Source organism: Monodon monoceros, unplaced genomic scaffold (assembly GCF_005190385.1).
Source record: "Monodon monoceros isolate NGI ecotype Baffin Bay Population unplaced genomic scaffold, NGI_Narwhal_1 Super_Scaffold_14, whole genome shotgun sequence".
NCBI lineage: Eukaryota > Metazoa > Chordata > Mammalia > Artiodactyla > Monodontidae > Monodon > Monodon monoceros.
Window position 1 is genome coordinate 8,791,036 of NW_021703770.1, and position 13,228 is coordinate 8,804,263.

Consider the following 13,228-nt stretch of genomic DNA (forward strand, 5'->3'; position numbering starts at 1 on the left):
CGGCGGGGCGGGGTGGGGCGGGGCGGGGGGGGGCCCTGTGGCGCGTGCGCAGAGCACTTCCTTGTTTGTCCCCGTGACTGTAGCGGGAGCGCCGCCCGCCTCCCGCCAGCCCGCCAGCGGGAGTGTGTGCTCAGTCAGTCGGTGTCCGCGCCGCCGCCTGTCAGATCGTGTGAGAAGGCAGCGCCTGCCGCCCCGACCTGCCCAGCCCGGGCCCCCGCGCAGCGCCGCGCAGCGCCGCGTCCCCTCCCCCGCCGCCGCCGGCATGAGCAGAGGGAGGCGGGTCCCCGAGAGTCCCCTGCCTCGCGCGCCGCTCAGAGTTTGAAGGGCCCCGCGCCGAGCGCCGCCGCCGCGGCCGCCGCCGCCTGCTTCGGCCGCCAGCCCTTTCTCCTGCCGCCGCCGCTGCCGCCGGGATCTCGAGCCGCTCCAGGCCGGGCGGCGGGTGGCGGGCTGCGCGCGGGGCGTTCATGAGCCGCCGGCCGGCCCGCGGCCCCGGGAGCCTGCGCCGTGACTCACTCCTCGCCCCCGCTTGTGTCTCGCCCTCCCCGGCAGGATGCCGGACCAGATCTCCGTCTCCGAGTTTATCGCCGAGACCACCGAGGACTACAACTCGCCCACCACGTCCAGCTTCACCACGCGGCTGCACAACTGCAGGAACACCGTGACGCTGCTGGAGGAGGTAGGTCGGGGCCGGTGCCCTCCGCGCATCCCCCCCCTCCCCCCCTCCCCGGCGCCTGGCCCCCAGCCGGGGACCCCGGCCCGCCCGCTGGGATGCCTCGCTGCCTCCCCTCGCGGCCGCCGCCTCGCAGTTGGATTGTTTCGATTTCCGAGCCGGGGAGGATGGGGATGTTGGGGCCTGGGGAGCCACACCCCCTCCGGGACCCCCTCCGCCCACCGCGCTCCCAGGTGATCGGGGGACTTCGGATGTGCAGCCCCCGCCCCATTTCCCCCGGAGCTGGAGGTGGGGAGAGAACTGAGCGGGCTCTGGACAGCCCGAGGCAGAAGAAGAGGCGAGTCCTCTCCCTCTCTTGCTCCCTTCCTGTGTGCCAAGCAGGCTTCTAGGCGCTTTCCACATCCTTGTGACCCTCTCGTAACCCGCGAAGTAGGTGGTGTCAGGCCACCGAGGGCAGAGGGAGGCGAAGCCCTGTGGCCAAGGTCACTAGTAGGGGACTGGGCGATGGTCAGTGAATGCAGCTCTCCAAGGCCCGGCTTGGCCAGGCAGGCTTCGCTGCATAGGCGAGGGCCGGTGGAAAAATCCCAAAGGAATGAGAGGGGGCTCAGGCCGGGACTGCCTCCACCCCAGGATTCCTCCCTTCTAGTCCTAAAGCCCTGGATGGAAAGAGATATCTGTGCAGACTGGTCCTCACCCTCCTCCCCTGGCTGGATGGTTTGGTAGGGTTTGAGGCTGCTGCGCCAGCAGGATCTGCCCACAGGGAACTCCTAAGCTGTGAATGCAGACCCGAGGCTGATGCTGCCTGGAAGAGCTGGCTAGACAGGAAGAAGGGAGGCCTGAGACTGCAGAAAGAACAGCTCCTCTTATCTGGGTCCTCCGGGGAAAGGTTGTGGGTGCCCAGGGCAGAGCCAAGGGTGTAGCAGTTTCCTTTAAAATTTTAAGTGAATCAGTGATCAGGCAGAGTGGGTAGGTAAGGAGGAACCCACAAGCCCAGGAGCTGCAGAAGCCTCTGAACCTCCATAAAAATAGGCATTTGTCCTGGAACTCTGCCCCATCTGTAAGTGCTCTAAAGCACCACTACCCTCCAAAGAAGCCAAACCTACTTCAACTGAAAAAGACAGCATTGGGGGAAGTTAGGAAGGCAGATCGTTTTCCCTGCCTAGATTATTATTATGTGGTTGGTTTACTTGAGGTTTGGGAAGCTCTTTCTGATTTAAGTTCACCATGGCTCCCCCTCTGTAACATTAAGAAGCTTGGGCTTCTGTGGGCAAACTGCTCTTGATGCAGGCTTTGATACTCGCTCTGGGTCAGGTTATAAGCAGAACTGGTGTTCAGAAGCCAAGGGCCTTAAATTTTAGGAGGGGAGACGTTCCTGCTAGTGCTGGGTCCTGTTTTGCTGGCCTGATGTTGCATATTAGTCTGAATGTTTTATGCCAGTTGAGGTTGCTTCTGGAGTCTCTCTGAAGTTAATGTTGGGTTATTGAACTGAATTTTGAAATTCAGCTGGAGAAATACCATCTAACTAGATGTGTTGGAAAGCCAGAGGTAAATGGCTGTCTTCTTTGTTTTGGTTTTGTTTTTGTCAACTGCCTGTCGCACCAGCCTGATGTTTGGTGTCTGGGATTAAACGGACTTGCCAGGCATTCAACCCTATGACAAGTCTGTCCTTCACTTGATTGTGATAAATTGAAACATGCTGATATGGGAGCATTTTTCATTCTTCTTCTGTACTAGTTGTATATGCTTCTAAGGGCTGTGACATCGGTTAGACTGAGCGGTTATTTTCCTTCTAGAGAAGTTCTTCAGTGCCTGCTAATAGAGCTGTCAATTGCTTTAACTTTCCTTTCTGCACAGTCAGATAGAGTCACTGTATTCTGTTTGTGTGGGGTGTGATAAGGGTAAGTATATAGTTGGGGATGCTGTTTGTAGGGGTATGTGCCCACATTTTGCGGCCACACCAGAGGATAGGGTTAATGTTTTAAAGTTACATGCAGCTGCTCTTGATCTTCGTTTGAGGTTACTAAATTTAACAGCAAATACAGCAGATACATTTTTTTTTTGGCGCGGAATATTGTTTTGCAAGGTTAGATAGAAAAACAGACCTGGTGATAATACAAACCTGGTCACCTATGAACTTGAGAAGGACTTGGAACTAGGCTGGAAGTTCAAAAGTGTCATGTTGGAGTACGTTGATATATTCTCAAAAATATCACAATGAATGTTTCATAGAGAGCGGCACAATAATTTTGTAACTGTTTTTCTGAACTCAAGTGCAGTCCTGGTCAAGAAGTCATTGCCTCCAGTCTGCATCTTTTAACTGTTGAATTGTATTCCATGACGTTGGACTCGTGAATGATTGCCTTTAGCATAAATGTGAAATATGCCCTTTAGTTTCTTAATTGATAATCACCACAGTTGAATTTTTAATCCCCCCCCACCCAAGCTTACCTATGTGGAAGAGGTACCTTAGTATAAATGTCTTGAGTGGATCACAATTCAGTTCTTAAAAATTATGGGGCTTAGGACTTCCCTGGTGGCGCAGTCGTTAAGAATCCACCTGCCAGTGCAGGGGACACAGGTTCGAGCCCTGGTCCGGGAAGATATCACATGCCGCGGAGCAACTAAGCCCGTGCGCCACAACTACTGAGCCTGAGCTCTAGAGTCCACGAGCCACAACTACTGAGCCTCAGCTACTGAAGCCTGCGCACCTAGAGCTTGTTGCTTCGTAAGAAAAGCCACTGCAATGAGAAGCCCGCGCACTGCAACAAAGAGTAGACCCTGCTTGCTGCAACCAGGGAAAAGCCCGCATGCAGCAATGAAGACCCAACACAGCCAAAAAATAAATTAATTAATCAAAAAAATATTATGGGGCTTAAGGTTGTTATCCTCAAAATATAAGGAAAAGTTTTGGGCCAGACCACGAAATTTTGTTGGCCTAGGCTTCATGAGTGAGATATATGGAAACTTTAAGAGCGCTGTTTGTGTTATCTTGTGGTTATTCCTAGGGATAGAACTTTTGGGTACTTTTTGGTGATGTGGAAACTCAGGAACAGGAATTAATTTGGGCAGCTTAGAATTTTTTTTAAAATCTTTTTCTAGTTCTGCTAATTGTCTTCCTATTTATCTGTGAGCTTTTTTGCTCTTTGGATTCCTAAGTCTCACCTAAAAGATTGTATTCGATCTCCTAGCTTGGAACCCCAAATTAGCCCACACTCTCCCTTTTGCTGCGTCCTGTCGGCAAAGAGTTCTGTGCTTTGCAGATGTTGGCGCTTTTGCTTTCATCTCTCTGTGATGTGCACTCAAGGAGCTGGGTCAGAAATATGTGGTAAAAAAGGAAAAGCGTTTACTTCTGGGCTTCACCTTTGGGGGCAAAGGGTCCCACATGACTCTGGAAGTCATGGCGTGGCTGGCACACAATGAGTGGCTGCTTTTGAGAGGCAAGAGCGGACGGGCTGCCAAGGTTTCATGCTGGTGTGTGAGTGTTTTCCAAGCAAAAAGCCAGTGTTTTGCTTATTCAGCAACCAGAGCACACTGATGCGTGCCATTTGACTTGTGACCGTTTGGAAATTATGAGTAAATGACTAGGAGAAGGCAGAGCTTTCCCAAGAAGGTAGCAAGCAGGCACATTCCAGGACCACTGTCCGGGGAGAGAGTAGGATAGACTCTCCATTTAAAGGCTTAGATCGGTCCATACTTAGTGCTTGGTGATGGGGAGAGTCCAGTATGATACACGAAGGTCAGCTTGGTTATTTAGTATTGGCCCAGCACTTTTACCTTGGGTGACGGTGGAGGAGGCATGTTCTGCCCATTTATTGAGCAGCTGCTCTGTACCAGGCGCACTGAAGACACACGACACGCGTGATCACACTTAACCCTCTTACAGGCTTTATGAAGGAGGGACAGTTGTTACCTCCATTTTACAGAGAAGAAAGCTGAGATGAAGTGATGAAGTGATTTGTCTCCAAGGTCAAATGGCTAGTAAGTAAGTGAGTTAGGAAATCCTAAACAGTTAAGACAAAAAGTAGACGTTCTAAATGTCTACAAAGACATATTCCAGCGGTTTTGTAGGGAACATAGGAGGCTTCACTTTTTTTTTTTTTAATAAGTTTATATATTAGGCTGTGTTGGGTCTTTGTTGCTGCACACGGGCTTTCTCTAGTTGTGGCTCGCGGGCTCTAGAGCGCAGGCTCAGTAGTTGTGGCGTATGGGCTTAGCTGCTCCGCGGCATGTGGGATCTTCCCGGACCAGGGCTTGAACCCGTGTCTCCTGCATTGGCAGGCGGATTCTTAACCACTGTGCCACCAGGGAAGCCCCAAGGAGGCTTCACTTTTATTGTCCCTTCTCATTTTGGTCTCATGAAACAGAGGTACCTAAGTTCCTAGGTGGCTTGGTTTTTCTTCATGTTCACGTTCCAGGGAGTTCTTCCAGGTAATCCTTAAATGCACTAATTTTTCTCCGCTGTGCTTTCACAGATTTGCGTGTGGTTTTTCAGATTCAAATGTGGGAACTTACTTGGCATCATCCAGGAACAGCATTCACTCAGCATATTTTGGGGGAGCGCTTGCTGTGTACAGCCTAGTGGAGGTATGGGGGGCGGTGCTACCTGGATTAGGTTATGGAGACTCTGATGGTCTTGGAGAGAGAGCTCAGTGGGGCCATCACTCTTAACAAGGTAGAAAGGGGCAGCTCGTAGGTGGGGGAAAATAACATAGGGCATTATCCTGTGACACAAGCTGAATCACTCGTCCAGTCAATATACAGATTGTCCATACACGTGGCCTGAAGTGTGCTGGACCCTGGGCATGCTAAGGTGAACAGCCCTGCCCTCAACAGTCTAAAAGTTTTGTTAAGGGGGTTTTCAGTCAAGTGTGGGTCTTGCATCAGAGGCTGGCTTGTGTTAGCATGGGCAGATGAGGTGTTCAGTCCTTTCTGAAGGCATAGAAATGTTTGGCTAAATGAAGAAATGAATGAAAGTGTGGAATGGAGGTTCCTTATCAAGGCCTGTTCCAAAATAACAGTAGTTACCAGCTGTTAGTGCTCTTACTGTGTGCCAGCCCCATGCACTATTATTTCATGCTGACGCTTACCCTACTGTTATCATTGACCTCATCTTATGAGAGTTAAGCCTTTTGCCCAACATCACACAAACGGTAAGTAGTGGATTTGGGAATTAATCCCATATCTATAGTGTTTCCATGCATGCCAGTCAGACTTCATCTGTATGTGTTTCCTCCCACCCCATGTAAGTTTTCATTTTTATCCATGTTCTTTGGGGCATCTTCTTCCATGCTGATGACTAGAGGTCATCAATCTTAGATAAATGCTTTTAAGTCCTCAAGTGTTGTTCTAGGGAATCTCACATGTAGGACCTGTATGGCCAGGGCTTGGAGTCTGACCTTGTTCATCAGCTCCCAGTGTTCTAGAATGCAATTGCATTGCTTCGCTTAAATTTTAAAAGCTGGCAAACTTAATAGGAAGTGCTCCTTTATATAGTGGCTGCTAAACTTGGTTGTAGTCTTAAAAAAAACAAGTCTCAGGAAGGGTTTAGATAATATCAAAGTTGGTCCTTTGCATTGCTTAAGGTTAAGAATATGTGCTTACTTTGTCCCTGAACTCTTGAAGATAAAACAACAAAAGGTGAACAGGTCTTCCCCATGCCACTGTCCCATGCAAAATTCTGGGCTCTGTGGCTCAACCCTCAGTCCCGAGGTACTTAGGGTGAGTTTTCTCTGGACATAACCAGCAAAGGCCAGTGAGTGAAGGATACATTTGCCTATAGAAGCAAGGAGAGAAGGACACTTCCTTTATGTACCAGAACTCATCCTCTTTCTAAAATGAGGCTCAAACCTGTTAGCCGGCTAGTCCAAGCTAATGCTGTTTGCCTTTTATATACATCTTTAGGGTTTAAAAAACATTGTCCACTTCTACCATCTAATAAAATCCCTGTCTGATAGCATTCTTATCATTCTTTTACATATGAATAAACCAAGGCTCAGAGAGGTAAAATGTGTTCCCCAAGGTCACACAGTATTGAATGCTCTGAGTGCAGGATCTCTGGATCTGAAAGCCTTTCTGTTTCATCTCTAGTTCACTCTTTTGTGCTTCCTGTCTGCTAGTTTTTTTTGTTTGTTTGTTTTTTGTCTTGCAGATGTCTACTGATTATTTTTCTTATCTCCACTTGATTTCTAGTGCCAGAGACAGAGAGAGAGAGACAAAAAGATAGTTTGGGGTAGAGAAGAAGAAGAAGGGAAAGTTGTTTTTCTCTCTTCTTAAGAGACCTCTTGTTGGACCTCTCTTGAAATCTCTGTCTTTTGTAGTCAGAGACAGCACTGCCAGCGGTCCTCCCTGGGCTCGACAGAAGTGGAAAAGGCCCTGTGGCTTCCAGCTCCACCCTGGCATACTTGGTCTGGGACTGTTGACTAACCTGTCTTTGCCTGTGAGCTGCCTGCAGCCCTGGCTGAAGAACCGAGACTCTGGGTTGGAGTGCTGCAGGGCTCTCCCGGCTGGCTGCCTTCGGGCTTCCTGCCCATCACAGCCCTGCCTTTGGGCTGGGTGCTGGGAACTCTGGACATCAGAGCTGAAGGGGCCTCGGAGAAAATCTAGTCTGGTGCTTGCCAGCCTAGGAGCCTGGTCTCTGAGGGGCCCACGGAAGTTGCCATGTGGGTCCAGCAGCCACTGGCAGTAGCCCAGGAAAATTAATAGACACCTCTCATAGCGTGGGTCAGCATATTTCTCCTGCCAGTTGTCTTGGATTTTGGCTGAAATACATCCGCTTGGTGGTGGAGCACTGATTATCTCCTGCTGGTCAGATACTTGGATTGCCAGTTATAGATTCCTAACGTTGGGAAGCAAAATGTTCTCTCGTTCTTGTTTTTGGTTTTGCTAGAAGCAGCTTCGAGTTTTGTATTCCGGTGGGAGAAAGCTCATGAAGGAAAAGGACCCGCACAGATCGAGTTTAGTAACGTTGCTTTCACAGGTGGAAACGGAGACCTAAAGATGGCAAGGAAATTAGGCAGGGATTTGAATTCCAGCCTCCTGACTCCTAGCCCAGGCTCTTTGCACTCTGCTCTCCCAAAGGGCTATGGAGGCTGGTTGTACACGGGGCGGGGGGGTGGGGGGGGATGGGCGGGACCGTGTGGCTCTTGCGATGATGCCTTTTCCAGTGTCGTTCCCTAGAACTTGCTTCCAGGTAGAAGGAGTGGTGAATGAACCTGAACTTGGGAACCTGATCTTGCCAGCCGCTCTGCTGGTAAGTCCTGCTCTCACATGACCTGCTGTGCGAAGCCGCAGCAGCCGTCCCTGATGTGGGGCTGGGAGGCTTTCATTAGAAGCATTTGTGGTGTTGGATGTTCAGACGTTACCCAGACCTTTGTCTTTACGTCTGGGAGTCAAGGGAGCCTCAGGGAGGTGGTTTCCATTTATGTAACCTAGTCATTTGGGGACTAGAGGCAGACCTTGGCCTCAGCCATTCCCACGTGTATTATTTAAACGCGAGTAAGTGATGGGAGCCGGATGGGGATCACTTTGCAGCTAAGCCTCGGTTTCCTCATTCGATGAATAAATGGCATTGTTTTGAGTATTAAAGGAGATAATGCAAGTGCGGCACTCATCAGGTGGCTGCATTACTGGGAAAATGTGGCCCTGTGAACGCCAAGGCCTGACCTGTCTCATTGGTCAGGCTTCCTCCCGTGGCGCGGGGAGGAAGGAGGTGAAAGGCATTCCTTGATGGGGAGCCGGGCAGAGCTCTTTCCACTGTGGACCAGCGGCGACATTTGGGTCGAGGAGGACAAAGTTCCCTTGCCGAGGTTAATTGCAGCCCTGTTATCTTCTAGTGTGTGTCAGGCAAGGCACTGAACCTTCGGGTGTCTTAGTGCCCTCATGGGGATAGTACCTGCCTCTTAGTGAGTCAGTGTACGTGAAGTGCATGGAGCCGTGCCCGGCATGGTTGGTGCTCTCTAAATGATTGGTCTTACCGTCACTCTTGTTGCTGTTTATTATTAATTGGGTTGGACCCTTGAATGTGTGACCGAGAGGATGAGACTCGGTAGAGTCATTTTGGACGGATGCGTGATGAGGTCAGTGACAGAGCCAGCTGTGTGCCTGGGAGGAGCTGGAGGGTGGAGGCGCAGATGGGACTAGAGGGAGGACTAGGGCAGCACTAAACACATTGACCACGGGGGCGGTCACGGTCAAAGCCAACTTGATCTGAAATAGACTGTCAACTCTGTTTTACTCTATACTCAGCCCTTGGCGGTACTGCTGTGAAGTAAGGGAAGCAGTGGCCAGAGCTGCCCCCTCGGACCCAGGCCGGTCTGATGGGCTCTGCCGGCGCAGCCTTGCTGTCCGTGCTTCCTGGTGTCACTGCTGACTCTTTGTTTCCTTCCCCCTGACCTCCTTCTGCCGCATCCCCTCCATTGGTGCGTCAAAGCTGGGGCAGTGCTGCCCCTTTTGGTTTTTGCTGGGGCTTTGGGGTAATGAGCCGCGTTCTCTGTTAACTAATAAATGCGGGTATTTGGTTTTGGTCGTTTGTGGGGAGGTGCTGGGGAAAGCGTTTATGTGCTGGCCCTGACTGGGACCCGGGCGTGGCAGCTGGTTGTTTGCTTTACTGATCACAGCTTGGAGCACTGAGACCACAAGTTCTATTTTGGTTTGGAGGCAGGCGCCTTCACAGAAAAGGATCTACCCTTGAATTTGCATTTCTGTGTGCCTCATAACTTCTTTTTATTATTATTATTATTTTTTTTAATTTTTGGCTGCATTGGGTCTTCATTGCTGTGCACAGGCTTTCTCTAGTTGCGGCGAGTGGGGACTACTCTTCGTTGCGGTGCGTGGGCTTCTCATTGCAGTAGCTTCTCTAGTTGCGGAGCACTAGGGTCTAGGCGCGTGGGCTTCAGTAGTTGTGCACGCACTTAGTTGCTCCACGGCAACTAAGGCCAGGGCTTGAACCCGTGTCCCCTGTATTGGCAGGCGGATTCTTAACCACTGTGCCACCAGGGAAGCCCCATAACTTCTTTTCAGTGTCAGTAAGATGAATTTTCGTTATTTGTGGGGCAGGAGTTAGGTCAGACCTGGAGGCCCTTGACCCCGCTTGGTCTTAACAGAATCTGGGAGTTCACAGTGGGTTCTTCCCACCCAGAGCCCCTTCTGAGCAGCCCTGTATCATGGTGCTGTTTGTGGTCACTTATGTAAGAACTGAATTTTAACGCCAAGGCTATGGTATAATTTTCCCAAAAGAACTGGAATATGTGTGCCTTTGGTAAGACAGCACCCAATTTAGCCACCCAGAAGCTAGGAAAACAAAATCAGAGCCTCTTGCCCCAGGGAGGTAGAGCCCCAAAGATGATTGCATTGCACGTAGCAACTATTACAGAAAGCAGAGTCCATCCAGACCATCCCTTTCCCTGCCAGATGTGATTTGGATGGAGAAAAAGATAAGTTCTTCCAAGCTCTTTCTGTTATTAATAGAGCCTGGATACCTTGTATTTCTGTAGCGCTGTGCTCAGGGGCTAGGGCAAGCACGGCCGTGTCCCCAGTGCCCTGTATTATTATGGGATACACTTGACAGAGCTGGAAAAGGCCTTAGAGACCGTCTCCTGCTTTCTGTGGACGAGGAAGCTGAGACCCAGAAAGCCCAAGTGTGTTAGGCTCTTTTGTTGGAAGTAACAGACTCTGCCTCCCCCCAAGAAAACAAAATACAGCTAGTTCAGGCAAAATGAGGGTTTATTATAAGGGCTCCCGGGGGGGTATTTTATGGAACGTGGGGAGCAAGAATGGTAGGAAGTGAGGATATTCTCTTGAGCAGACGGTAGAGATTGGCAGCCCTGGCTCTAGTGCCCCCCACCAGCTTAGTCTGTATGCCTGGCTGGGATACCTGGGACGGGGGGTCGGGTCAGCCAGCTGGGGTCAGGAGACCACTGCTAGTGCAGTCAGCTTTGGTGGGTTGGTGGGGCTATCGGATGGGAGGGAGTCCCTCTTCAGCAGGGACTGGGCGTGATGGTGGTCCTCAGAGACAGCTAAGGGAGTAGGGAAGCACCCCCTCTACCCCGGATCACAAGGGCGATGGCATGAGGATCTGGTCTTCTGGTCCCGCCGTCAGCATCCTGCAGTGGAGTGAGAGCCACACGGAGATGACAGTGCCTCCCTCGCAGGGTTGTCAGGAGGACCAGCCGCAGCCCTGTGCCTCGCCCCAGCGGCCCTGGGGGTGTCAGCTTCTCTGCCCTTCCCTCTGCAAGTCTCGCCTCCCCGTGACCCCCCTGCTCTGTATTCGTTTGGGACATTTGAAGGGCTGTGGTCAGGGCACCGCGCTGCCTAACTGTAGCTTTCCTGATGTGGTCAAGAAAGACCAACATTCCACACAGGCTGTGGGTGGAGGAGAAACACCCCACTGCCGTTTAAACCCATGGTGATGACATGGTGCTCAGAAGTAATCTCCCATAGATACCCAGGGCGGATGGAAGATTCAGCAGGGCAGCTGGGCTCTGCTGGGGAAATGTGCTGCTTTGATTGGCTGTCTCCCAGTGTCAAGTAACAGAAGCTGCTTAAATGTCTGACGAGGGCCCGCGGCTTTCTTTCCATTTAAGTGACTTCACTGACCAGTTACACACAAAATAAAACTTGAGCGTCTTTGCTGTTTTCAAATGTGGGGAGTCTTCTTTCATGTTTCATTAATCATCTTTTAAAATGTAGCCCATTTCCTTTTCCTTGTCATGTTTATTCACATTAATAACACTTACATAAAATTAGATACTCCTTATTTCCACGAAGTGCAAATCAAAATAAGCGTTCACTGCTGGCCTAGGAGCTGCTGCTGCTTTAATAGTAGTAATACTTTTCATAGCAATGCGAGTGAATGCACCGCCTCCCAGTAAATAAAATGGTGCCAAGTCAAAGAACGTGGTCACTGTCCCAAGGCTTCTGCATTTTGAGTAAAAGTGTTTGAACAAATTCTGAATCCGCCAGCGCTACAATTAAGCACCTTCTCTACGCTGGGCACTGTGCTGGATGCCTTACACACATCATGCCACTTAATTCAGTCCTTCCAGCAGCTCTGTGGGGTGGGCACTGTTGCCCGTTTTACAGATGACAGGCTCGGCTTAGAAAGGATTCAGACCAGTCCATGCTCTTTCTACCTCAGACTCGTCCTAAAGAAAAAATGCTTTATATTGTGAATGGAGTGTTAATGAAGTTGAACAATCAGGAATTAGGCTTCAGCTGAAGCATGAGACATTTCGGTTAGAGTTGAATAAGAACTTCCTGACAAGATATTAAATACCACTGGGTGGTCATGGAAATCACATTTTTCCCCTCCAGTTGGCTAATTAACTAAATTATATACTTATTCATGGTCATACATGTATTCACTTTTAGTAGATTGTAAGTACCTTGAGGCCAGGGATACTCTCTCCCCCCGCCCCCTTTTCTTTTACCTACTGTCACTCAGAAATATGACTAAAATAGTGAAGGGTAGAGTGAAATTGCATTTGATTTATAGTTGTTGAGGGTAGGTCTGGTAAAAGTTTTCCAAATGCTGCTGTCTACCTCTCTGGACTTCAGTTATATGCCTACCAATTACATAGAGCAGAAAAAACCCTCGATTGCTAAATTTCCTGGAGGTCTTGCCACATTCATGGCAGACCTGGATCCCAGCTGACTTTTTGGTCTGGGATTTTTGGTGTCTGCAACCTGCAGTCTTTCAGTGGGCTAGCAATTTCAGGAACAGTGACAGCTCTCACTTTTTGAGTCCCAGCTCTGTCCTGAGTACAGAAATAACTGTCTGTGTTATTTTTAACCCTCGCGTCACCCAGCTAATAAATAATGGAGCCGGGAATCACACCCAGGTGTGTGGGGCTCTGCAGCCAAACCCTTCCCACATCCAACCAGCCTGACTTTGCTGTGATTTAGCTGCAAAGTGCAAGGGAAAGGAAGAGAGTCAGGTTAGTGTTTACTTTCTTAGTGGAAACAAACACACAAACAAGACCTGCATATTCCAGTGGAAGAGAAAGCATTTTCCCCTCTGGCTTTGTTTCCTTAAAGTTGAATGGGAGGCGTTTAAATTTGGATAATTTATATGCATTGTCTGGGGCAGCCAGTTTGTGATATGGTATCAGAGGGATTACCAAGAGAATTGGTGTTTTCAAAAAGAGTTCATCTCTCTGATTTTCCTTTACAAATGGTAAGGAGTGAATCGTGATTTTACGAGCAGTTGTGCTCTGGGTTTACTCTCCAGCTTTTCTGTACTCTGTCACAACTGCTTACGAATACGTAGTGTCTCATTTCATCCACGACACTTTTTAAGGCAACAAAGCTACCGTTTCCTCATTTGACAGATGAGGAAACGGAGGCTCAGAAAGTTGAAATGACTTGTCAGAGGTCACAGGACTGAAGAAGTAGCATGCTGAAGCTGCAGGACAGTTCTGCCATCCAGTCTCATGTGTTGTGTCCCACCCCACTGCCCTGTGGAAAGCTCACCATCTGAAAGAGGTGGATCTATGGGATGTTTTGTCAGGCGATTTTTTACTTAAAGAATACGTTCTGACTTAAAAAAAAGAACATGGATTT

General features: G+C 49.7%; 1 protein-coding gene across 3 annotated transcripts in view; it reads left to right on the forward strand.

The window, feature by feature from the left end:
- The window catches only part of ASAP1 (ArfGAP with SH3 domain, ankyrin repeat and PH domain 1), a 318,997-nt gene that overhangs the window by 39,849 nt on the left and 265,920 nt on the right, over positions 1-13,228 (forward strand). For all 3 annotated transcript variants that reach the window (XR_003793517.1, XM_029222664.1, XM_029222666.1), the window contains exon 2: positions 550-676. Coding sequence is in view for 2 of the 3 variants with exons in the window: in XM_029222664.1 (XP_029078497.1) it covers positions 550-676 (127 nt within the window). In the remaining variant the exon portion in view is untranslated. The remainder of the gene's footprint in view (positions 1-549; positions 677-13,228) is intronic.